The sequence below is a fragment of the Sarcophilus harrisii genome, chromosome 4 (assembly GCF_902635505.1).
Source record: "Sarcophilus harrisii chromosome 4, mSarHar1.11, whole genome shotgun sequence".
NCBI classification, from domain to species: domain Eukaryota; kingdom Metazoa; phylum Chordata; class Mammalia; order Dasyuromorphia; family Dasyuridae; genus Sarcophilus; species Sarcophilus harrisii.
The window spans coordinates 358,291,420-358,313,815 of NC_045429.1; the positions used below are offsets into that span (position 1 = coordinate 358,291,420).

Here is a 22,396-nt window from a genome sequence, read left to right on the forward strand (position 1 = left end):
TAGAACAGGGCATGAATTGCCAGAGGAGATGACATAGGAAGACAAAAGGGAAGGCTGGGGAAAGGGCCTAGCATAAACATTTAGTGAAAATTTAAAAATCAAAATTTAGCAGAACAAATCAGGGATACTTTTCAAATCACTGTATTACTTGAGAGCTTAAAAAGAAGGATTTTCCTGAATCTCTTTTTAGATTTAACCAAATCTTTGGGATCTAGTGCCCTGCTTAGCTTCCTTCAAAGGATTATTTTGAGGAAATCACTTTGAAAATCACAACGAGCCACATAAATATGAGTTCTCATAAAAAAACTTTTTTTTTTTTATCATAACATTATTTTGGGCAATCTTAACACAAGCTGTTTGAGCAGTTTATGCCTTCTGTAACTGAATATCCCTTTGGGTTATGTACCATTTCCTTCTGGTTTTCCTATGTCTGTCTCATCTTCCAGTAAGTCTGTCTGGCCAGGTGAAAGAAGAGAAAGGATGAAAGCCTCAAGGGATAGGGTTCATCAAGCTGTGAAATCTGCTTCCCGGGGACTAGAGGCTTTACTCTCATTGCCATGACAACTGCTTCTATGAGGCCACAGAACTGAAGAGCTTTAAGTTTGGAGGTGTGTAGGGAAAGGAAGGATACCATGTCTGGGCCAAATTGTTTCCAATAATTATTGATGCTGAGATTTAAATGAAGAAGTCAAATAATTTGATCTTTCTGTCAAAGCAACCCAAAGTGAGAGAGATTTGGGAATGGGGCAGTGACTGATGACATTGGGCAAGGGAGCTACAAACTGGGACTCTGGGTTCTTGACTGAACTGAGAAGTCTTTTCTTTTCACTATTCTTCCTCATCCTCTCCTGTAGGAGCCCAAGGAGGCATGGGGAGATCTAGACACAAAATCATATCTCTTGGACAACTTTGCAACATCACGGACTTCCATCTGCAGCCTTGGCAAAGATGCAGGCTACCTTGGCACTCAAGACCAGACCACTGTAAGAAACTTTTTTACTCACTCTTCCTTCCCCCCATGCCAAACACACAATAAGTGTTTCTTTCCCCTTCGAGAACCAGAGGCAAGAATTACCTATAACTTCCATTTTTAATTTCTCTACCCAACCTTCAAAACTCCTCAGCTAGCCAACTCAATTGAGGCACCCTCATTTGATTTCCTATGAAGTTAATTTGCTTACCAACTCCCCTCTAACACTCCCCCCCTCCCCTGGTGGCCAATAACCAGCTCTAGGCTTTTCTACAAGCCATCCCCTTGTCTGAGATGACCTTCACTCCATATGCTTATCTCTTGCAAACCTGATTCAAAATGTTCTTCCTCCAGGAAGTTTGACTTCACTTGGCTCTGATCAAACCTTGATAGTATCTTTCCAGCACCTAATTTGTATCACATTTATGCACTACTCTTTAAGTAAAACAGTAAATGAACAATCCATATTCAGAAAACTGATCAAATAAGGAGTGACTATTTTACAAAAAGGAATCAGTTTTGGTTCTGATTCTGGTCTTGTATACTTGTATGACCTTCAAGAATAATTCAAAAGGTATTTATTGTCTACTATATGACAGGCTAAGTGTTAGGGATACACAGACAAAATGCAGTTTCTACTCACATCCTAATGAGACCAAATCACTTTCTGATTCCGAGTCTTAGTTTTTAGATCTATAGAGAGGTTGAATCAAGAAGATTCTATCCAGTTTGAACATTCTGTGGTTCTAGAAGTTTTTGCTTAACAAAAGGATCCACTATGGAATGCACCTAAATAGTGGATTCTTCTAGTGCATTTAAAAATTATTCAGTTGATATTTTTTTAGAAACCTATCACATAAGGAAGTTACACCCGTTTATTTGTTTAAGATTCTCCATTCATTACATGTAGCTGTGTTGTTCCCCTAAATAAATGGCAAACACCATAAAGGTAACCATAATTTTTTCCATGGCACTGTATCCTTACCATAGTAACATACTACATACAGGAAGGAAGTATGACTTGAAGTTTCCAGTGATCTCCCATTTAGTCCTTCTCAGTTTGGATAATAGATAATTTCTAACTTGAAGGGACTTTAGAGGTCATTTAGTCCAACTCCCTAATTTTGCAAATGAGGAAACTTACCTTTAAAAATAGGAAATGACTTACTATTAAGTAGCAGAGCTGATATCTGAAGCTTGACCTCCAGTCTACTAAATACTGACTCCTTCCCCCAGTCTGTCTCTTTGTCTGCCATCCTAACTTGAAGAAGGCATACTTAAGTAGGATGGCTGGGTAGGGTGAGGCCTTGTCCCTCACTCTTAGATTACCCCCAGGAGGAAGATTTCATCCCACTCCTTCCTCCTGTGCCAAGGACACCGATGAGGAACAAGATTGGCAAGACTCGAGTGTCAAGGATGAACGACGATAGTAATTTTGAACACCAAATGAACTTCCAGTCCTTCAGGGCACACAGACCATCCATAGCTCAGAGATTATATCCAACCCAGCAGAAGAATTCTATGTTCTTCTGGAGTAAGAGAATGAATATTTGGGCTCACAAGGAACAAAGCCACCCTGGCAGGTTCTCCCATCGCCTCCAGAGAATAATTTCATTTTTGAGATACTTATGCAGGTGCGCCTATACTTGTCAGAATCCAAAGGAAAAAAAAGTCATTCAAAGTCAAGAAGTACCAAGCTAGGGCAGTTTACCACCCGAGACTTGGGTGAGAGCCAGAAGAGCCAAAAGTAATGATGCCTTATGACCTGAAGCTACCCAAGAACTCCCAGGAAAGAGATGCTTGGAAGTTAGAAATGACATGTTTCCTGGTTGGAAATAAAAGCAAAATTTAATTTTGCTACTGATAACTTCTTTGGAGCCTTTATTTCCTTCCATATTTGCTTGCTCTTCCTCCTTTTTTCTTATCTTCATCTTACCTGTTGCTGTCATTTCTTTTCTTCCCTTGTCTCTCTCTGGACCTTTTTTTTTTTTTTTTTTTTAAATGTCTCTATGTCTTTCTACTTATTCCTACTTTATTCTTAGGGAAACAAGCATTCAAGGCTTTTTTATTAAAGCCTAGAATGGGGAGGGAAAAGTAAGGGAGAGAAATGCATTCAGCTTTTACAAGTGAGGAACTTTAGTTCAGGAAGACATGTCTTTGTTCCCTTCAACTCTTTTGTCATACATTGGGAGATAAAAGGATCCCTAATACTATCTTCACATCCCTCAAGGTGAGAGAGGAGGCTCAAGGAAAGTTGGTAAAAGATCTTTTTCCCAATAGTTATGCAACTTCATAGAATGTCAGAGCTAGCAAAGAGTACCCTAACCTCTCTTACAGATTAGGAAAATGAAGACCCACAGATAAGAGTCTTGAGCATCTTGAGAGAACCCTTCAAAGCATAAAAATAATGGTTCATTAAACTTTTGCATGACTTTTAAGTGCCAAGAAGTTTTCCCCAACATTAGGCCCGAATCTAAATGTATTTTTGCAACCTCAGGTCATTGCTTCTATTTTGCCCTTGGGGACCAAATAGAACAAATCTAATCCTTCTACCTAAATCTTTTTCAAATACTTGACAGCTATTATCTCTACTATGAGTCTTCATTTTTCCAGGTTAAGATAACCCTAGTATCTTCAATCAAGCTTTGTATATAGCATAATCTTCAGACTGTACCCCATCCCCTGGACTTACTCCTGCCTAAAATGTGGAACCCAGGACTGGATCCAACATAACTGTTGCTAACTGTTTCCAAAAACTGTCATTAGAATCCAACTCTGGTTAATCAGTACATTAGGCCCTCAAAGACTGTTGGTTGTGATATGTACAAGCAGACTTCCTGGCTAAGGCAAGAAAAGGGCAAGGGAATGGATACAATGACTTTGTTGTTTCTCTCAGGCTTCCCTTCATCTTGCTCCTTTCCCTGGTCAGACCTATAAGGAAAAGTACTTCTGTAAATTTCTCCTATGACACAGTGACAATCAGGGAGTTGTTTCTATTGTCTAACATTCATTTAACAATATTGCTTCAATGTAAACCTCTGTTCCTCTAACTCTGGAAGGAACAAAACCCATCTTTCTAGCCACAAAATCCCCTTCAGAGTCTTAAATCACAAGTTGGCTTCTGCCAGCTTTTTCTTTCCCAAAAAACAACACTAATACACCCTCACGACAAAGATCACGCCATTTATTTACATGGGATTGGAAGGACAGGGTAGGGATGAGGTACCTGTTCTCAACTATCTTGGTCTCCAACCCTGGCTCAAAAAATGACTTTGTTACCACTTCCTCCTTCAAATAGGATTTTCTGGCATAGAGGACAAAAGGAAGAACTTGGGGGGGGGGGGGGGGTGAATACAGAGGTAAGAAAGGCATAGGTTCAGGATTCAGAGGCTGAGGGCCCCCATCCCTCTTCTATCCTATGATCTCAAAGCACTTACCAGTATTCAGAGAGTTGGAGTAATTATGTACATGTGTATATATGTATGTGTGGAGGGGGAAGGGATGGTTGGGTGATATCCCTGCCCCTTTTCAAAAGGGCATGCTCATCCTTATTCGGCATCAAGACTTCTGCATACCAGCTATTCCCATCCCACCCCCAGACTGGCAAACCCCCATTTCTTTTTGGGGAAGATGGTTCTGAAACTAGAACATAGGACCCTCCCTCTTGTAACATCCCCGAGGGGCAGGAAAAAAAAATCCCACCTCCTCCTGGGACAAACTCTTGTTCCCAGGGCAGGGCCAAAGGCACTGGTCACTTCAGACCTGGACAAGCCCCTGGTGGCCTTGAGCACATGGAGAATGTGTTTGTGTCTGTCAGGCGGGAGTGAGGTGGGGAAGTGAAAGGGAAGGGGGCATCAACATTCTGTGCTTGAGGGTTATGTAGTCAATAGGGACTATAATGGGTATTGAGAATTACCCCTCTTTCTAATACCTTCTAATTTCAATCCCTAATTAGAATTTATAAGTCCCTTCTCCAAGATTCACTCTTCACCCCAATCTAGCAAATTATAATTTGCCTCTATGGCTGCTGGCTTTTTCTAGCTTGATTCTTTACCCATTCTCACCTGTTCTAACAGTGGGACATCCACTCTCTCTTCAGGAAGCTTCATTGCCCCCAACACCAGACCCCTCTCCAAGTTTGCAGCTCTGATATCTGGCAAGATCATCCCTCTTTATCTCTGTATCCTGAGTGAGCCATCTCTCTTGCCAAACAGGGAAACAATTTTTCCTTTCCTCTCCAAAGACCCCAAGAAAGGGCTGCGCCCATAAACAGGGTCCAGAATAGGAGTAGGGGGAAGGGGGGGAGAGTCTTAAACAGACTGCCTTCTCCTTTGGAAGCACAGAAACTTAACAATCCTTCATTAGGGAGGAGGGATCTAGGAAAAAGGGCTAATGGGGAGTGTCATTAAAGAGCTCTCATAAGAAAGCTGGGGTATGGCCAGAAACAAAAACAAAAAGATTCCGTAATCAAAGGGGCAGACCAATATTCCCTGATACATTAAGCCAGATCAATCAAGCCATTCTATGACTCAGTTCTGTAAATGTGGGTTATGGAGAATGTGGGAGCAGTCAGGGATGGAGTTGGGAAATCTGGAAAAAAAAAAAGGTCAAAATTGCTTAAATATTTCTTGCTAAAGGTCAGGCGGGGCAGAATGGAGGAAAGATGTACAATTAGAACCAAGAGACTCAAGACAGAGCTATGGGGTTAGGTTGCCATGCCCCAAATGCTTCTCCCCTTGCTGTTTGAAGAGACTTGAAGACCAGAGAGACAGGAGTGAAGAGTCATAGGTTATGAGGTTATGGATTTGGAGAGATTGGGGAGCTGTCAAAGGAACCAAACGATGTAGGGGAGGTCAGTGTTTAGGTGTGCATATGCAGATGGGGGGGTGTAGTGGAGGGGATGGTCTCAGGGATTAGGAGGGCTGAGAACCCAGCAGTCTCTCAATAGCTGCATTAATATCCCCACCCGTAGCAATCAGGGCCTGCAGGTTAGCCTCTCGATTGATGAAGCCCATGGCGTTGAGCTGCTCCAGCTGTTGCTGAAATCGAATCTCTGGTGTCTGCACCTGGAGGGAAGATACTGGTTGGTAGGACTCATCCTGAAGCAGTCTTGGGGACTGCTGGCCACACAAAGTGGCTGGATGGGACTCAACTCCACCCCAAAAGAGGACAATGTGCCCAACCCCACAAAATAATGATCTTTCAATATTGCCTTAAAGTTTTCTGAATCCAGTGGGTACAAACATTTAAATGGAGCCTCTGTTAGAATCTCAAAGAATTGTCTGGATTCATGGATTCAGAGCTGGAAAGGCCTCAAAGGCCCCAACCTTCGCCTTATGGAGCCCTCTTCTCTGGGGTAGAGAGCACTGAAGCCTCCAGCCCCACAAGCCCACATCCTATGATTCCCTTTACACTCTGCCCTGACACACACAGAAGCACATGAAACCCAGCCCAGCAAACACACCTGGGAATTTCCTCCTCCAGCCAAAAGCTGAATCATCTGTTGCATCAGCTGCTGCTGGGGGCTGGCCGTGCCTCCCCCTGGAGAGGCACTAGCTGGCGTGGATGGGGAAGTGATGGAGGGCTCTGGGCCACTGCTACCTCCTGCAGGGGTAGGTGGGATCCGGGCTGCCCCAAAGTTGCCAAGGCTGTGGGCAGGAAGAGATGGAAATCAGTCCATGGAAGGCTGAGAGATGAGCCACCAAAGACACAGTGATGGAGCTAGAATGAAAATAGGACAGAGAAATGGAAAAGAGACACAAAGAAAAAGCAAGAGTTTGGGGGAGACAGACAGAAGCCAAGCGGAACACAACAGAGTGTAGATTTAGGGACAGGAAGGCATGCTTCAAGTACTGCTGCAGAAACTGACTAGAGGACCTCGTGAGTCTCTTAATGCCTCAGTTTTCTGATCTGCAAAATGGGGATAATAGTCCCTATATTACCTGGTTGATGTGAGGTTCAAAATAAGATGAAATCCATTAAGCGCTTTGTAAACTTTAAAGTGCTATATAACTAACTGCCATTATGCCAAGATGGAATGGACAAGAGCCCTGGACAGGGAACTGTAAACCAGGTTCTACTCCTAGCACCATCTTTAATCTAAGAGAATTTGGGCAAGTTCCTCTGGTCCTCAGTTTCCTTATCTGCCAAATGGAGTGCATGGGGCAGGAAGGGGAAGGAGATGGCCTTTAAGTCTTCATCTCCAGTTCTAACATCTGAAGGTGAGGAGATGGGCTCTCCAGGCTGCACAGTCGCCTCACCTGGGCACCAGCCCTGGGGCCTCCGTCTGCAGCGTCTGCAGCCCCTGTTGAATCTGTAGCAGGGCCTGCATGGCTCGGGGGTTGGTGAGAATGGACAGCGAGTCTGGGTTCTGCATCTGGTGATGGGGAAAAAAAAAAAGAGGAGCTTGGGGCAAACTCCTCAGAGAGAGAGGGGGAGGGAAGGAGCTGAACGAGGACGAATCAGGGAAGCCCTATGTCTTACGTATTAAATTTCTTGCCTCAAAACTCCCCAGGAATTTAATTACATTAAAATGTAATCAGGAAATGTTTTAACAAAATAAAAATACAACACAACAGACAACATTAATTTGTGGTTTCCTGAGTCAATATTCTATTCCAAGGATTTCTTTCTGTTTGAATTTGACAATACTGTCCTAGGCCATCTCTTGCTCCCGCCATGACATAAGGCTCCTCCTCCCCCACATAAACATATCTATATGCATCCTCTAGGTCTTCTGCCCATACAACTGGTATTCCTTCCTTAGTAATCATCCTCTTCAGGGATTCAAGCACCACCCATTCCTATAGAGTCTGGATCTCACCTGCTGTAAAAAGACAGGGAGCTGGAGCCTGAGCTGCTCCTGCAGCTGGGGGTTTCCTGCAAACAATGGGACATTCACCATCATCTGCAGAGAGAAGAAACCTATTAAGTGGAAACCCAGACATTTGGGCTCTATACAAGTACCAAGAAGAGAACTGGGAACTGAAGCCTAAGAGCAAGCTTGGATGCTGAGTCCTTTTCAGCTCAGGCATCAGCTCTTCCCCCATCAAAGCTCCACATCCCCCAGTTCAGTACCTGAGCAGCAAAGTCGGGATTCTGGGCAAGAGTCTGCATCATACTTCGCATATATGGGGCAGAGATCATGTTTTGCATTAACTGGGGATTCTCTGAAATTTGCTGGAGAAGACCTTGCATCTCAGGGCTATTAAACATCCCTAGAACAAGGAGAAATCACAGAAAGAACAAGAATTCAGATGTGAATCAGAAGTTGTATTTCATTTTTCATCACATTCCTATGTTCATAGCTCAAAAACACCAATAAGATAATATTGTCTTGGAAGGGTTTCCTTCTTCCCGTACGCATTCAGAGCTTTGCTAATCAGTATTCATCAGGGATTTGAGTCTGGTCAGCTCCACTCCCTGGGAACGAAGAAGAAGGGCTATATGTAAAGTTAACACATCTTCCTACCCCCATCTGCATAAGACTGCAGTTACTAACTGAACACAAGCTCTCTGAAGGCAGGGCCAGAGCCACTATCATTTTGATGTTTGGCATGCTATATACAGTACATTATAGACGCTTAATAAATGCTTAATGAATGGCTGATCTATCTAGGAGAGACTGGGTCATATCAGGAGATTGGTGTTTCCCTTCTCCTAGAATGATTCTAGGAGATTTCCAACTCCTTTTATATAGTCAAGGAAAGCAAACCCACTGGATTAGATTCCCCCCAGCAGAATGTAAGATCCTTGAGGACAGGAATGGTTTTCTGTTCCATTTTTGCTTCATCAGGGTCTACCACTGTTTCTTATATACATTAGATGCTAAAGACTTTATGGATTGGATTGTTAGATTAGATCAAAAGAAACCAGGATGGGATAAGAACCGGTTGCTTTCTAATTGACTCTATCCCATCCTGAAGGGACTTCAAGTCACAAGGCTGAGAAGTCAACCTTAGATGTGAATATCCTGCAAAGGGGTGAACAAAGTTCTGCTACTGGTAAAAGGGATGCTTTGTTGACCCCTCTAAACACCCCCGAACCTCCACAACATACCTGACCCCAGGCTAGCTGCATTGATCCCAAAGGGGTTGGAGACTGTTGGGTGCACCTGGCTGGTCCCTGAGCCTCCGGTGCCCTCCCCAGCGGGCCCTGGGGCCTGGGAAGTGGGGGCTGAGGGGCTCCAGGGGTTAGGGAGGGGTTCCCGGTTTTCAGTCCGGAGAGGTTGGGAGGAGGAGCTGTCAGAGTTTCCCGACAATGAGGAGAAGGGATTGTTGCCGAACTGGGAGGAGGGAAAAGTTTCATATTAAGGAATGAAAACAAACCTTTCCCTAAAGCTTCCCCCTCCCCATGGAGAAAGAAATCTATTGAATAGTACAGACTAGCTAAATGTGGCCTACAGATAATCCAGCATCATCTGTTTCTATAACTGGTATCAACATTTCTGCTCTTCTTATTTCTTTTGCTGACCCACCATCACTGGGTCTGTATGCTCTAGTTTCTATCTCTAGCCCTGGCATAGAATTTCATCCACTCGGGACATGGGATCCTGCCTAACATATTCTCTCATGGAGTGGGTACTTTTTGGCTTGGTATATACCATACCTTCACTGGGACCATTACTCAGCTGATGGAGTTTTGGGGTATGAGAGATGACAAGAGATGATCACCTCAATCATCTGAGTCTCAGATATAAAAGGTCTTAACCTTTTAACCTTTTAAACCTTTTCTTTAACCACCCTCTAAGACCCTGAGGTCCCGGAGTTCCTCAGCCCACAAGTTACTGGCTCCCACCTGTTCCCGAGCAGCACTGAACATGGGCTCCTGGATGTCTGTGTACATGCGGCGCAAGGCATTGTATCCCCCTGGGATGCTCTCTAGGTTGCTCAAGGCCCGATCCTGATTGCGCATCATTTCTTGCATCATGGCAGGGTTTCGAGCCAGTTCCATGGTCTGGCAGAAGAAAGAAAATTAGGTTGGGACCAGGGAAGACATCTCTTCCAAACCCAGCTCCCTATCCTATCCTGCCTTTTATGGAAGAACATAGCAAACTGGGAAGTAAGAGGCAGTAGAAGTACGAGAGCAGATTCCCTCCTTCAGGCTGGCTAAGTCAACAATATTATTTAAGAGCAAAGGGGAGACCAAGGCATAATGGGATTTAGCAGAAGGGAGACAAAGTTTGGGAAGGAACCTGAGGTCAAAGTAAACTGTCAAGAAAATCCCAGTTAAGAAAAGTCAAGGTTATATGTGGCCTCCTTCCTTCCATCTTTGGCCTGGAGGATCGGGGATAGTGGCTGATGGCTTTCCTGATGGGAAAGCCTGATAGGTTTCCTCTCCAAGTAGCCTTCCTCTCCAGGTAGCCTTCCCTAATTGACCTCAACAGTATCCTACCAACTCCTTCCCCATCTTCCCAGCATATATGACCAGGGACCAGAGACCAGGTATATTTCACCTTCTGGATCTCCACCCCAAACCCAAGAACCTCAGCATTAATCAGGGAAAAGTGAATTAAACTCTCTCCCCATTATAGACAGATAATCTCTACCCTTCCATACCTAATCTCCCAACCCTCTTGTGTTCCACATTTCCTCTTCTAAGTAAGTTTCATACCCCTTCTCCCCCTTCCCAAAGTAAAATGTAACTTCTTTGAAGGCAAGGACTGCTTTTCATTTTGTCTCCATATTTCTAGTGCCTTACACATAGTAGGCATTTAACAAAATATTTGCTAGATTGGACTTAATTAGACTTCCCCACCTCAACCCACTTTCCACCATAATATCTAAAAGTCTGTCCAGCTGGACTGGCAATTTCTGTATCTGTGCTGGTGATGATGTGTCCCAGGGACATATGTTTTCCCTATTAGACCTGAAGCTCTCTAAAGTTGGAATCCTTCCTCTTTTTGTTCCCATTGAGGGTCCAGCATTGGAAGGGAAATCATATGTCAAAGAAGGGATAGTGACAGCAACGTTAAGGACAGAGGGGTTGGATGGACTCACACTGCTTCCAGAAAATACATACATACCTGCCTCATTAACTCTGGATTATTGAGCATATGGCTGATCTCTGGGTTCCTCTCCATGAGCTGCTGCATCTGTGGGTTGGCCATGATCATGTGGCGCATCAGGTCAGGGTTGGACATCATGTCTTGGACAAGAGGGTTCTCCATGATCTGGGACAGCATCTCGGGATTAGACATCAGCTGCCTCTGCATCTGCTGTTGTAGCTCCATAAAATTAGCTGAACCAAGGCCTAGGTTGCCCAGCCCTAGGATGCCTCCAAAGCCAGCTGCAGGAAGAGCAGCCAAGTCATGAAGAGAGCATGGACATACTGCCATAGATCCCACCTCCCTTTTCCCCACCAGAATAGCACTAATTCCTTCTAGGTTTGGTTATGGCTGTTCTCTCTCTTCCCATTCCTTTTAATAAGTTGTGTCCCCATCTCTGTCTTCTTGGAGTGCTTTATCACACTGCTCCTTAGCGTATTCCTGAATCCCTTAAGAGCTGTTCTATTTCCTCATCCTGCTCTTTTCTAAAATATCACAGCTTCCTTTTTGCCAATGTCCAAATCTAGATTGGCAATGGAAGCCTAAAAGATTCTCTCTCAGGATCCTCCTTGAGGACAGAGATTGTTTTTGCTTTTCTTTGTAGTTCTAATGTTTAACATAGTGCCTAGAAGCAAGAAAGCACTTAAGAAATGTTTGATAACTGATCTCTTAGGAATCCTTATTCTGGTTAATTCTGAAATACCTGAATTTCACCCCGCTTTTCCCTGAAACCCCAACCTCCCTTCTCTAATGAAGCTTAATATTTCCCTCTTCCAGGAAGCTTTCCCAAACTGACCCCAACCTCTCCCTACTAATCTCCTCCCTACTCTCCCAGCATTCATAATCATGGTATAACTCCTGTCCCCCAACCTGAGAACATACCACATTTCCCTCAGTATACCACTACATGAGGAGTTATTTAAGGGCAGGGAACAACACATTTCTTCCTCTGGTTTCCTTACAAAACCCAAAATGAAACACAAGCATCTGAATGTTCCCTTCCCAAGTTTCTCCCCGAGTAGCTTACAGAGTATGGATGCAGGACCACTAGAAGGCCCATCCCCAGCTCCTGGGGTTGGACCACCTCCACTGTTCCTCCGATTTCCACTAGCAGTGTCAGGGGTAGTGCTGCTTGAGGTGGACGGCTGAGCCGGGGCAGCAGGGGAAGCTGTTGTGGGGGCTGGTGCAGAAGCAGCATCTGGGGCAGAGGAAGCAGCAGTAGCAGCAGTGGTGTTGGCGGCAGCAGCAGCAGCGGTGGTGGTGGTGGTGGCAGCAGCAGGATCTTGAGCCCTAAGGACAGAGAAGGGAAAATCCTAAACCAGAAACCCAGGAATCAAAGAATTATAGAAGCATAAAATGTTAAGAGTTAGAAGACATCCTGTTGATAATGACTCCACCCCCCACCCCTCCAATTTACAAGGAGGCTCAGATGGCAAAGCAGTGCTAACTTAGGGCGAGCATGGCATTCAGGAGGCATGAGTACCAGAACTGGCCCCACAACCAACCTACTACATGACCCCCAGCAAAATCATTCAGTCACTCTAAGTCCTGGGGGAGGAGAAGAAAGAAAAGGATCAAGAGGAAGAAGGTATTCTCTCCCCATTAAAAATATCTCTCATCCAGGGGTCACACAGACCTTTGAGGGTAGAGACTATATTGCTTTTGCGGATCTATTCCTAGTGCTTTAGCACATAGTTAGGGAAAGGCACTAGAGTTGTGACATCATGGTGACTTTACTCTACCAAGTTAGAAAAAAATTATTAAGCACCAAACTATGTGCCAGGTACTACACTAAACATATCCCATCACTTGATCCTCACAATAATCCTGAATGGTGAGTTCTCTTGCTGCCCCATTTTATGAGGTTAAGTGCCTGATCCACAATTTCTATGTAACTTAAGAGTCCTGAAGAATGGCTTAGAGCACTAAGAGACTTTATCTAGGGTCTCGTGGCCAATATGTATCTGAGATAGGACTTGAGCCTAGGGCTTGCTGGCCTTTAGCCTAACTCTCCATCCCCTACACCACAGAGTAAGTGTTCCTTCCTCCCTCACAACTTCCTGTGGGAGGTAGTACATATATCATACCCATGTTACAGATGGGAAAACCAAGGCTTAAACAGGTCAGTGATGTTTTTGCTCACAGGCATAAAGATAGTGAACAAAAGTTCCAAAACTGGACCTCAGAACTCTCAACTCAAAACTCACTGTTCTTGGCCCATACCATCAACATCCCTATCCTGCCAGGGAAGACCATGTTCTCTTTGCCAACATCCTGTTGTTCTGCAAGTCACTCTCAGAATATCTTTTCCTTCTTACTCTAATCTCCAACACATGCGTGGGAATTTAACTAATTTTTTTTTTTTCTTTTTAACATTTACTGATTTCTATCAACTCTCAGTGTTCCAGAAAAGTGAAAAGGGCCAGAAGGGACAACAAATCTAGAAAAGAAAAGTCTAGGAGCAATGAGATGGCCCAGTAGATACAGCAATAACCCTAGAGCCAGGCGGACCCGAGTTCAAATCTAACCATGGGTAAGTCCCACTTAACCACAATTGCCGCATAAAAAAGGAGAGAAGTCTAAAATACAGAAGGAATTCATATAGACAACCAGGGAGAAAATAAAATTCCTGCCCTGAAAGACCTAGGTTCAAAATCTTCCTGAGAACTTTTATCAACTTTGGGATCTTGGGAAGTCATTCAACTTTAAATCTCATTTCTTTCTCATCTGTACAATGGGAATAATAACAGCACCAGGTATGTATACACTTTTATATGTATTATATAAATATGAGTTTATGTATTGGTTGGTTGTCCTTCATTCTCAAAGAGGACCAAAATGACATCACTATGTTAAGAGTTAAGTTACATTGTGTCTGACTGTGGCTGATCAGTTCAAGATGAGCTTGGAATGCTCTGCCACAGGTTGGACACAAATAATCCCTATGACTACTATTTGGGGTACATTCTCTAATTTTGAACATCTCAAATTTTTAATGAGCTAATTCAGTTCCACTTTGCTCATAGAGTACACCACCTTCTCTGGTGTGTGTGTGTGTGTGTGTGTATATAAAAAATATATAGAATTAGATTTTTTAAAAAATAGTTGAGATTTTATTCTAATAATTTTAATTACAGTAATTGTTTGTTGAAATGAAAACTGAAAACAAGTTTATAAAACAGCTAATTATTAATTGTGTATTTAAAGCAGTAAGTTTCCACAATACCAAATAAATTAGTTCTGAGTTTTACCTGCGATAAAGTTTAACAGCTCCAGCTTCTTCAGTGTTTATCAAAATACAAAAGAAAAATTTATATAGGAAAAAAAAAGTAAAGATTTTTTTTTTCAGATGGCAAATCTGACCCTTGTAATAATGAGGGGTAGTAAAGGACATTTCACACTATATATAGGAAAACTGTTGCAAAATCGGACTGAATACTTTTAGAATGGAATGACTCCTCAAGTTCTCATGCTCAGTTAATTTTCTTTCAAAATCTACAAAGCTTAGAGAAATACCTAGTGTTCTTGATTATGTTTTTGAAAGATCTCCAGTCAAGCTTTGGGACTAACATAAGCGGTGCTTACTGTGGAGAGGTTAGAATTAGATTTCTTAATGTATTAAAGTGAAGGTTATAAGGAGAAAAATGCAAACTATTGACAACCACATGAAAGAAAGCTCTAAATCATTAATAATAAAGAAAAATGAAAATTAAAAGACTCTTAAGGTTTTATCCTATACCCAGCACACAAGTAAAGATGTCTACAGGATCAATGGTAAATATTCAAAGATATGAGGGAAGAGACACATTCATGAACTCATGAACTATTGATAGAACTTTGAACTGGTGGGTTCTAGAAAACAACTTGGAACTGGACTAGAAAAAGTGACTAAACTATTTACATATATTCCCCCCACTTCTCCCACCCCTCCATACCCACACTCAGTAATACTAGTATTGGGCCTCCTCATTTCTCACCTGACTGCACTACTCTGGAACATCTGTGACTTCTCCACCAGGCCACAAAAGCTCATTATTGGGAAAATATCATTATCCTGCAAGATCTTTTCAGTCTTGGGACTCCATTTCTTTACTATTCTCTGACCTTCTGATTGAAAGGTAATACCATAAACCTTCAAATCTCCATGCAAGAAAAGAGATCAGTTCAGAACAGTTCATTTCTCATCTAGTTTCACACATCTAGTTTCAAAGTGCATTTCTACCATGCTCTTGCATCAGGTACCTCCTTTTGTGTATTATCTTACCCCCTTAGACTGCAAACTCCTTGAGGGAAGGGGCTTTTTTTTTTCTTTTTCATATTTGTATCCTAGGGCTTAGCAATGCCTTGCATATAGTAGGTACTTAATACATATTTAATGACTCAGTGACTGATTTATTGACATATTCTCAGGAAATCAAGTACAAAAGAAAAGGGTCCACATACACAAAAATATTCATAAAAATATTTTCTGAGGTAGCAACTAGAAATAAAGAGGATGCCCAGCAATCAGAGCACAGAATCATATATTTAGAAATGGGCATTTACTTTTCATACTAAGAGGAAACTAAAGTTTGATGAAGCTAAGAGATTTGCTTAAGATCAAATAGAGAAGGTTCGAACCTATGTTCTGACTCAAATACAGTATGCTCTTTTCATTAGTACCATGAATATAATAGACTTTTACTGAACCATAAGAAATGATAAATAAGAATTTAAGGAAACTTGGAAGACTTGAATTAACTAATATCGAGCAAAATGATCAGAACCAAAAGTTTATTATGATTCTTTACTCAATGATAATACACGTAAAAGAAAAACCATGAAAGCCATCAGAATATTAAGCAGTGGACTTGGTGTGAACTAAGTTCAAATCTGGCTTCAAGCACTTCATAGTTTCTGGCAACACAACCTCTCTCAGCTTGTTTATCTTCAACACTGCAGATCAAATGAGATAAAATGGCTTGTAAAACTTAAAAATCCTATATAAATGCTACCTATCATTACCTGATACCATCTATTCAAAGGACAACTGGTCAAAAATAGTTCCCTTTCCTTGACAGAAAAGTGAAGGATTATAAAAACAGAATGAGGTATCTGGCTGAAACATACCCAATATGATGGTTTGTTTTGCTTTACTACACTTTTTATTACGTGGAAAAGTATTTTGTAGGGGACAGAGGAGGACAGAATTACTGAGAAGAAACATAGATTGAAAAGAAAAATCATCAATAAAATGTTTTTCAAAGAAAATGGAAAGCTAATAAGGGACTGAGCTTCTCAGGAGGGATTTTAAAAGGAAGGAAGACACTAGCCTCCATTTTCCTAGAGAACTAAAGCTAGACTAAGAGGATGTTAAGTTACATTCAAAGCACTAAAAAAAACCCCAAAATGGCAATCAAGACTACAGTATCTCCTTCTCTGACCTCTGAACAAGTCCTACTAGATCAGGATAAGTAAGAAAGCAGGAACATTGACCCCAGTGGCCTTTCAAGGATCATCCAAAGTGCGATTCCTGCCAGTTATCTCAAACTTACTTCTGTGGGGTCTTGATCACCAAATGGACAGTGAGCCCATCCTTGATACCATGCTGATTTAATGTGTCTCCATCTTTGAGAATCTTGCCAGCGAAGATCAGGACAAGCTGGTCTTGTTGAGCCTTAAACCTCCGGGAAATCTCCTCTTTGAACTGTGACATCAGGTCAAAAGTCCATGGTCAGTGTGGCCTGGCCCACAGCAAGGGGCTCAGATTTTGCTTTAGAATCTTTTCACTCCCTTGCTCCAGTTCCCAGGTAATAAAAACCCTTCTTCCAATCTAGCCCCTCTATGTCCTGCCGTACACCTCTCTGCTGAGATGCAGTCCTGGTGGGCTAGTCCTTCCTTGATAGTAGAATTTGGAGCTGGAAGGGAGGGTATGGCTCACGGTCCTCCCCAGAAGATGAGTGGGGTGAAAGGGTCTTTTGTCCCTGACGCAGCATCTCACACTCCCCCCAAAGTCCTTGCTATTATCTAACGCTTCTTCCCTCCCTTGGATGCCAAGCCCATGGCACCCCTTTAGTTTTCTCTTACTCTTCACTTTGAAATACACAATAGTGGGGGTGGGGGGATGTTACCTTTAACTCCATTCCAGGGTAGTGCCAGCCTACGACCACCACCCCGTGGGGGCAACCACGGCCTTAAAGGGAAAACTGTATCCCCAGATTTGGAGCAGGGGGGCATCCTCGCCCATTCCCGGCTTAAGGCTAGCTCCCGGCCTTCCCAACCCCGCCCCTCCAAGCTCCAGGACCGGTACGGGGACGCACAGCCCCCTCACTTTCTCTCCTGCCCGGACCCTCGTGGGTCAGGGTGGCCTCCGACCTCCCTCCGGGAAGACTCTCTTCACCCCACCCCCGTCAGTTTCCAGGGATGCAAGTGCCTCCCATCCTCCTCGCCCCACCATGTGCCACCGGCCCCCCCCCCTTCTTCCCCTCCCCCCAGCCTTCCCTCCCCGCCCCCTCCGTCCCTCCCCGCGCGCCCGCGCCGGGCCCGGCTCGGCCCCCAGCGCGCCGCTGCTCCTGCCTCCGCGGCCCGCAGGACCGACAGTGGCGCCCGTACCTCTTTCACCGAAGCGCGATCGCAGATCACGATCTCCTCCTTGTCCTTGGGGGTCTTGACGGTGACCCGGATCGGGGGCCCTGGCCCCGGCTCGGCCTCAGTCCCGGCTCCGCTTCCAGACCCGGTCTCGCTCCCGGCGCCGGCGCCGGCTCCGGCTCCGGCTCCGGCTCCGCTAGACTCCGCCATGCCGCCGCCGCCGCCGCCGCCGCCCGCCCTCCCGCCAGCCCGGCCCCGGCTCCTCCTCCCCGCCCGGCCCGGCCCGGCCACGGCGTCCCCGGCCCTCCCCCAACCCAGCCTCCCGCCCGCCCTCAGTCCCTCCTCACCGCCGTCCGCCCCGCCCCGGCCAGCCTCTCCCTCTCGGGCCCTCAGCTGCCAGAGCGCCCCCAATGGAGCGGAGGCGCCAGGGCAGCGCAGGGGAATGGGCTAGTAGCGGATGGGAGGAAACGCACCTAGTCCGACAGTCACTGACTTTAAAAGGGTCCTGAGGTCCCGCCACTTACTGGATGGGGAGCTCATTGAACAAAGAGACTTCCAGAAGGCCTGGATTCAAATATGACCTCGGGATGGACGAAAAGCTTATTAAACATTTATTCTATGCAAAATTCACGGTATCTGACACCTAGTAGGTGCTAAATATGTAACTTATTAACGTAACTGTTATTCTCTGGGGGAAAAGAAGTAAGACAGTGTCTGATCTCTGGGAGTTCAGCTTCTGATGAGGGAGACAGCACATAAAATAAGAGTTTCAGCCCCCAGAAGCAAGAAAATGGTCCAGGCTGTAACTAATACTTATCCTGGGAAAGACCAGACCCAGAACAATGGTCTTTCTGTTTCGTGGCCTTCTTTTCTTCTGATAACATTTATCTTTCCTCTGAGGATCATTCCTCTTTCCCCTGCTTAGAGGTCTAGTTCCCCTTCAGAATCAAATAGCCTTAGTCGCTCCATCTTTTGGATTTATGTGTAAAGTGTCTCTCAGGTCACCTAAATTCTAGTCATTTAAGTTCTAAAGTCTAGAAGATCTTGCCCTTAATAGAGATAATGATGGGGGGCTGTGATTTCATTGGTGCAGGGACCTCCCTTTTCCAATGCAGGCCAACACCTTCTCTGCAATTTATAACCTTAGGAAACCTACAGGAAAAGAGGCTGTAACTTGCTCAGATTTATGCAATGTATGGCAGAGGCAGGACTTGAACTTGGCTATTTTGGGCTTAATAAATGCTTGTTTATTGGACTCTAACGCCTGATGTCTTATGCAAGAGCCTCCCCTTCTCCCCTCAGGCTCCCCTCTCTCTCACCGTCCCCCAGCCTTCCTCCCCTCCTCCTCCTTCCCTCTTATTCTAATCTTCCTGTAAGTAAACAAAAACAGAATGCTGGAGAGAAAGGAGCACTAGACAGGGAAACAATAGCTCAAGCACGAGTTAGCTGCGGGATCTTTGGCAAATTACAACTTTTCATCCTACGGAGATTAATAATACTTGTCCTTCTTATCCTACAGGGTTGTTATGGGCAACTTAAGTTTAGCCCACTGCCTGGCTCAGGATAAACGCTTAATGAATGCTTGTTGACTTATACGAAAGGGCTTTACGAAGCGCAAGGATTTGTGCACACAACGCTGAAATGAATGGCTTCTTACACAGGGACCAGGGCAGTCCCCTTTCCCGGAACCGGTCATAAGTCCTCTCGAGTCTTTACTCCACACAGATTTAACTACAGCTCCCAAGATGCTTCACGGGCTGAGGAAGAACTACAATTTCCAGGATGCTATGCAGCGGAGGGCTGCAAGGATCGTTCATGTTGGAGACTACAAGTCCCAGGATGCCTTGAGGGGGCAGCCTGGCTACGGGAAGCGTCCGGCCGGGAGGAAGACCCCAGGGACACGGGAGGGCCACCCGTTTGCGGGGATCCGGCCCGCCGTCATGCTTCGCCCCAAGGCCCTGACCCAGGTACTAAGCCAGGCTAACACCGGAGGCGTGCAGAGTACGCTGTAAGTGTTGGGGGGACGGGCGGGGGGTCCCTCGTGGCTGGGGTGGGGACGGCCCTTTGGTCGGGCCCTGTAGCGGGGAGCGGGAATTCGGGGCTCCCCAGGCAGGGGGGTGAGCCCAGGAGCAGGAAGCGGAGGAAGAAAGGGGGCGCTGTGTCAGTCACGCAGTGACCCCCCTCTAGGAAGGCGTTCCTAGCAGGTGCAGACGCTGCCCTACCGCTGCGCCGGGGGCGCGGGGAGGGCTCCGAGACAAACATGAAACTAACTGCCCTCCTGCAGGTTGAGGTGTTAGGTGAGCGAGGCCCGGCCGGGGGAGGGAGGGAGGAAGAGGAGAGGTGGGGCAGGGCCCGGAGGCGAGGTGAACAACGGCGCTTCTCGGCCCTGGGCTGCGGGGAGCAAGCGGATAGCTTTCGGGGAAAGCGGGATTTGGGCGAGGGGTCCGGACCCTCGGGGATCCCTTAAGCATCCCCCTCCCCCCAGCTTGCTGAACAACGAGGGCTCCCTGCTGGCCTATTCTGGTTATGGGGACACGGATGCCAGGGTCACCGCAGCCATCGCCAGCAACATCTGGGCCGCCTACGACCGCAACGGGAACCAAGCCTTCAACGAAGACAATCTCAAATTCATTCTGATGGACTGCATGGTATGGAGGGAAGAAGCCAGCGCCCGACCCGGTGGGGCGGAGACTAGATTCCCCAGGCGGGCAGATCCTTAGGGTCCTTGGTTTAGGGCTGGAGGAGGGCCTTTAATCCAAGCTTTTTTTGCGAATGCAAAACCCCAGAGCCAGATGGAAGGCCCAGGGCCCAAACGCAGAAAAGGCCCACCTTGGACGCCTAGGCCTTCCCCGCAGCCTACATCTTGAGATTCAATTTGATTTAACAATCATTAAGTACCAGACAGACCCTGTGCCAAGAACTAGCAGTAGAAACAGTCTTTAAGCCTGAGCTTACGTCCTCCTGGCTTCAGATTCAGTGTTGTTGCCACTGTGCACTGATCACCCCTAACAAGGTGACTAGATTTGGAGCAGATGGTTGGAGGGAGGCGCAGACGCAAGCTCCCAAGCACGTCATGGAGGTGGGATCCAAACAAGAGTCTTGGGAGGGAATCTCCAGTAGACCCCCAAACGAGAGTATAAACCTGGGACTTTAACTTTCCATCTCACCTTAGAGATGAAAGGCTCATCCAGAGAGCATTCCGTGTGAAATGCCAGTACCCAGATCTTTGCCCTAACAGCTTATATATAGTTTTGCTGAGAATTAAATACATCAAACTGAGAACAGTACAGGAGACTGACTATATGGAGGTTTATGATCCAAAAAAAAAATAGAATCTCCGATTTAGAGCTGGAAGACGTGTGAGAGGTTGCCTCTTCCAACTCCCTAAGGAAAGTAAAGCCCAGAAAACTTGCATCATTCTAAAAAATTGATTCTCGGTAGGGACAAGGGGGGCCAATAAGTATCTCATATTTCCCACCCCTGCAGGAGGGCCGAGTGGCGATCACTCGGGTGGCAAACCTGTTGCTGTGTATGTACGCCAAAGAGACTGTGGGCTTTGGAATGCTGAAGGCTAAGGTGATCCCTTATCCCATCTCCTTTTTAAAAATTTCTCCTGTTGTTGCCATGTCATAGGGTTACCTTTTCTCCTTTAAACCCCTACCCTTTCATGCTCTCATCTTGGTAGTTCTGGGCTCTGTTCCCTATTCCCAACCTTTCTCTAGAGTGAGTATTAATGAGCTCAGACATTTCATCCCTATTCCCTGGGAAAAGGAGTATATGGCTTTTAAAAACTTATGAGGAGGGGGAGGGAGGGAGGGAGTAGAACTGGAAGTCTGGATGTCCTAGCTCCTGACTGTCTGTTGTTGTTTTTGTGGCTAAATTAACCTAACCCTCTTACAGGCCCAGGCCCTGGTCCAGTACCTGGAGGATCCCCTCACTCAAGTGGCAGCATCATAGCAGTCTGAGGGGATAATGGGTTTGAGATAAAGGGGGGCATGAGGGTGGAGAGCTAATCCTGTGGTAGGGGCAGGGCCCTCAGGAAATCTTTCCTGAGGTCTGAAGGGAAAATTTTCTAATCTCATTGAATAAACTATTTAACATCTGTCTTATGTCTTAGAGTCTTTTTAATGAGCTTTTCAATGGGGGAGGTATAAAGGAAGGATTAGATTTGTTCTGTTTGGTATAAATGAGAGAAAGTTTCAAAGAGACACATTTACACTCCCACAGATTAAGAAAAATAATTAGATATGTCCAGAAGTAGAATGGTTGTCTGGCCTCCTCAGCAGAGAAAAACTGACCACTTCTGGGATGTGTTAATGGTGAGAATTTCTTTCCTTTATGTATGGAGTGAACTAGAGAGCTGCTAAAGGCCCTTCTTGCTCCCAGATTTTGAGATGGATAAGGGATCGATTCTAGTGTGCATTTTTAATAAATTCTTTCCCCTCTCATCAGGAGCCAAGAGGTTTTTGGCTGTGGTTTTCCACTTATAATCTGTAGTAAGCCTGGATGAATGCCCGAATTTAGCAGGGAGGGTCACATTTTATACATGGGGAGCTCAATGTCCTAACTCCTATCCCAGTAGGATCATGTGACCATTTTACTTCCTTTCTCCAACCCCTATCTTCAGGCATACCCATTTTGAATGTATTTCTTAGTTTAGAAGATGAGGGAGAGCTATCAGGGACATTTGGCTTCCTTCAAGGATTTAACTGCCTTCCCACTCCCAACACAAAGATGTATCCATTCTTAACTTGGAATCTGCAAGCTGTTTTCAAATGTACTGTCAAGAGTATGGGGTTGGGAAGGAAGTCTCA

At 45.2% G+C, this 22,396-nt stretch overlaps 2 protein-coding genes and 1 long non-coding RNA gene across 3 annotated transcripts; 2 read left to right on the top strand and 1 right to left on the bottom strand.

Annotated features, from left to right (window-relative positions):
• Window positions 1-601: 601 nt before the first annotated feature.
• LOC100922055 lies at window positions 602-2,837 on the top strand. The gene is made up of 3 exons (XR_001120977.3): window positions 602-724; window positions 855-983; window positions 2,306-2,837. It is a non-coding gene; the product is annotated as an uncharacterized LOC100922055 (long non-coding RNA).
• A 1,296-nt stretch (window positions 2,838-4,133) lies between these two features.
• UBQLN4 (ubiquilin 4) lies at window positions 4,134-17,792 on the bottom strand. The gene is made up of 11 exons (XM_031968679.1): window positions 17,607-17,792; window positions 16,550-16,701; window positions 12,043-12,305; window positions 10,995-11,257; window positions 9,767-9,925; window positions 9,029-9,254; window positions 8,048-8,187; window positions 7,794-7,877; window positions 7,231-7,346; window positions 6,435-6,618; window positions 4,134-6,036 (listed from the first exon to the last, which is right to left on the bottom strand). The coding sequence occupies exons 1-11, from the start codon at window positions 17,790-17,792 to the stop codon at window positions 5,884-5,886; spliced, it is 1,926 nt and encodes a 641-aa protein (XP_031824539.1). The 3' UTR covers window positions 4,134-5,883.
• Window positions 17,793-19,402: 1,610 nt separating this feature from the next.
• On the top strand, window positions 19,403-21,687 carry LAMTOR2 (late endosomal/lysosomal adaptor, MAPK and MTOR activator 2). The gene is made up of 4 exons (XM_031966748.1): window positions 19,403-19,590; window positions 20,068-20,230; window positions 21,069-21,158; window positions 21,483-21,687. Exons 1-4 carry the CDS (start codon window positions 19,523-19,525, stop codon window positions 21,537-21,539), a joined length of 378 nt encoding a protein of 125 aa, XP_031822608.1. The 5' UTR covers window positions 19,403-19,522; the 3' UTR covers window positions 21,540-21,687.
• The last annotated feature ends 709 nt before the right edge of the window (window positions 21,688-22,396 follow it).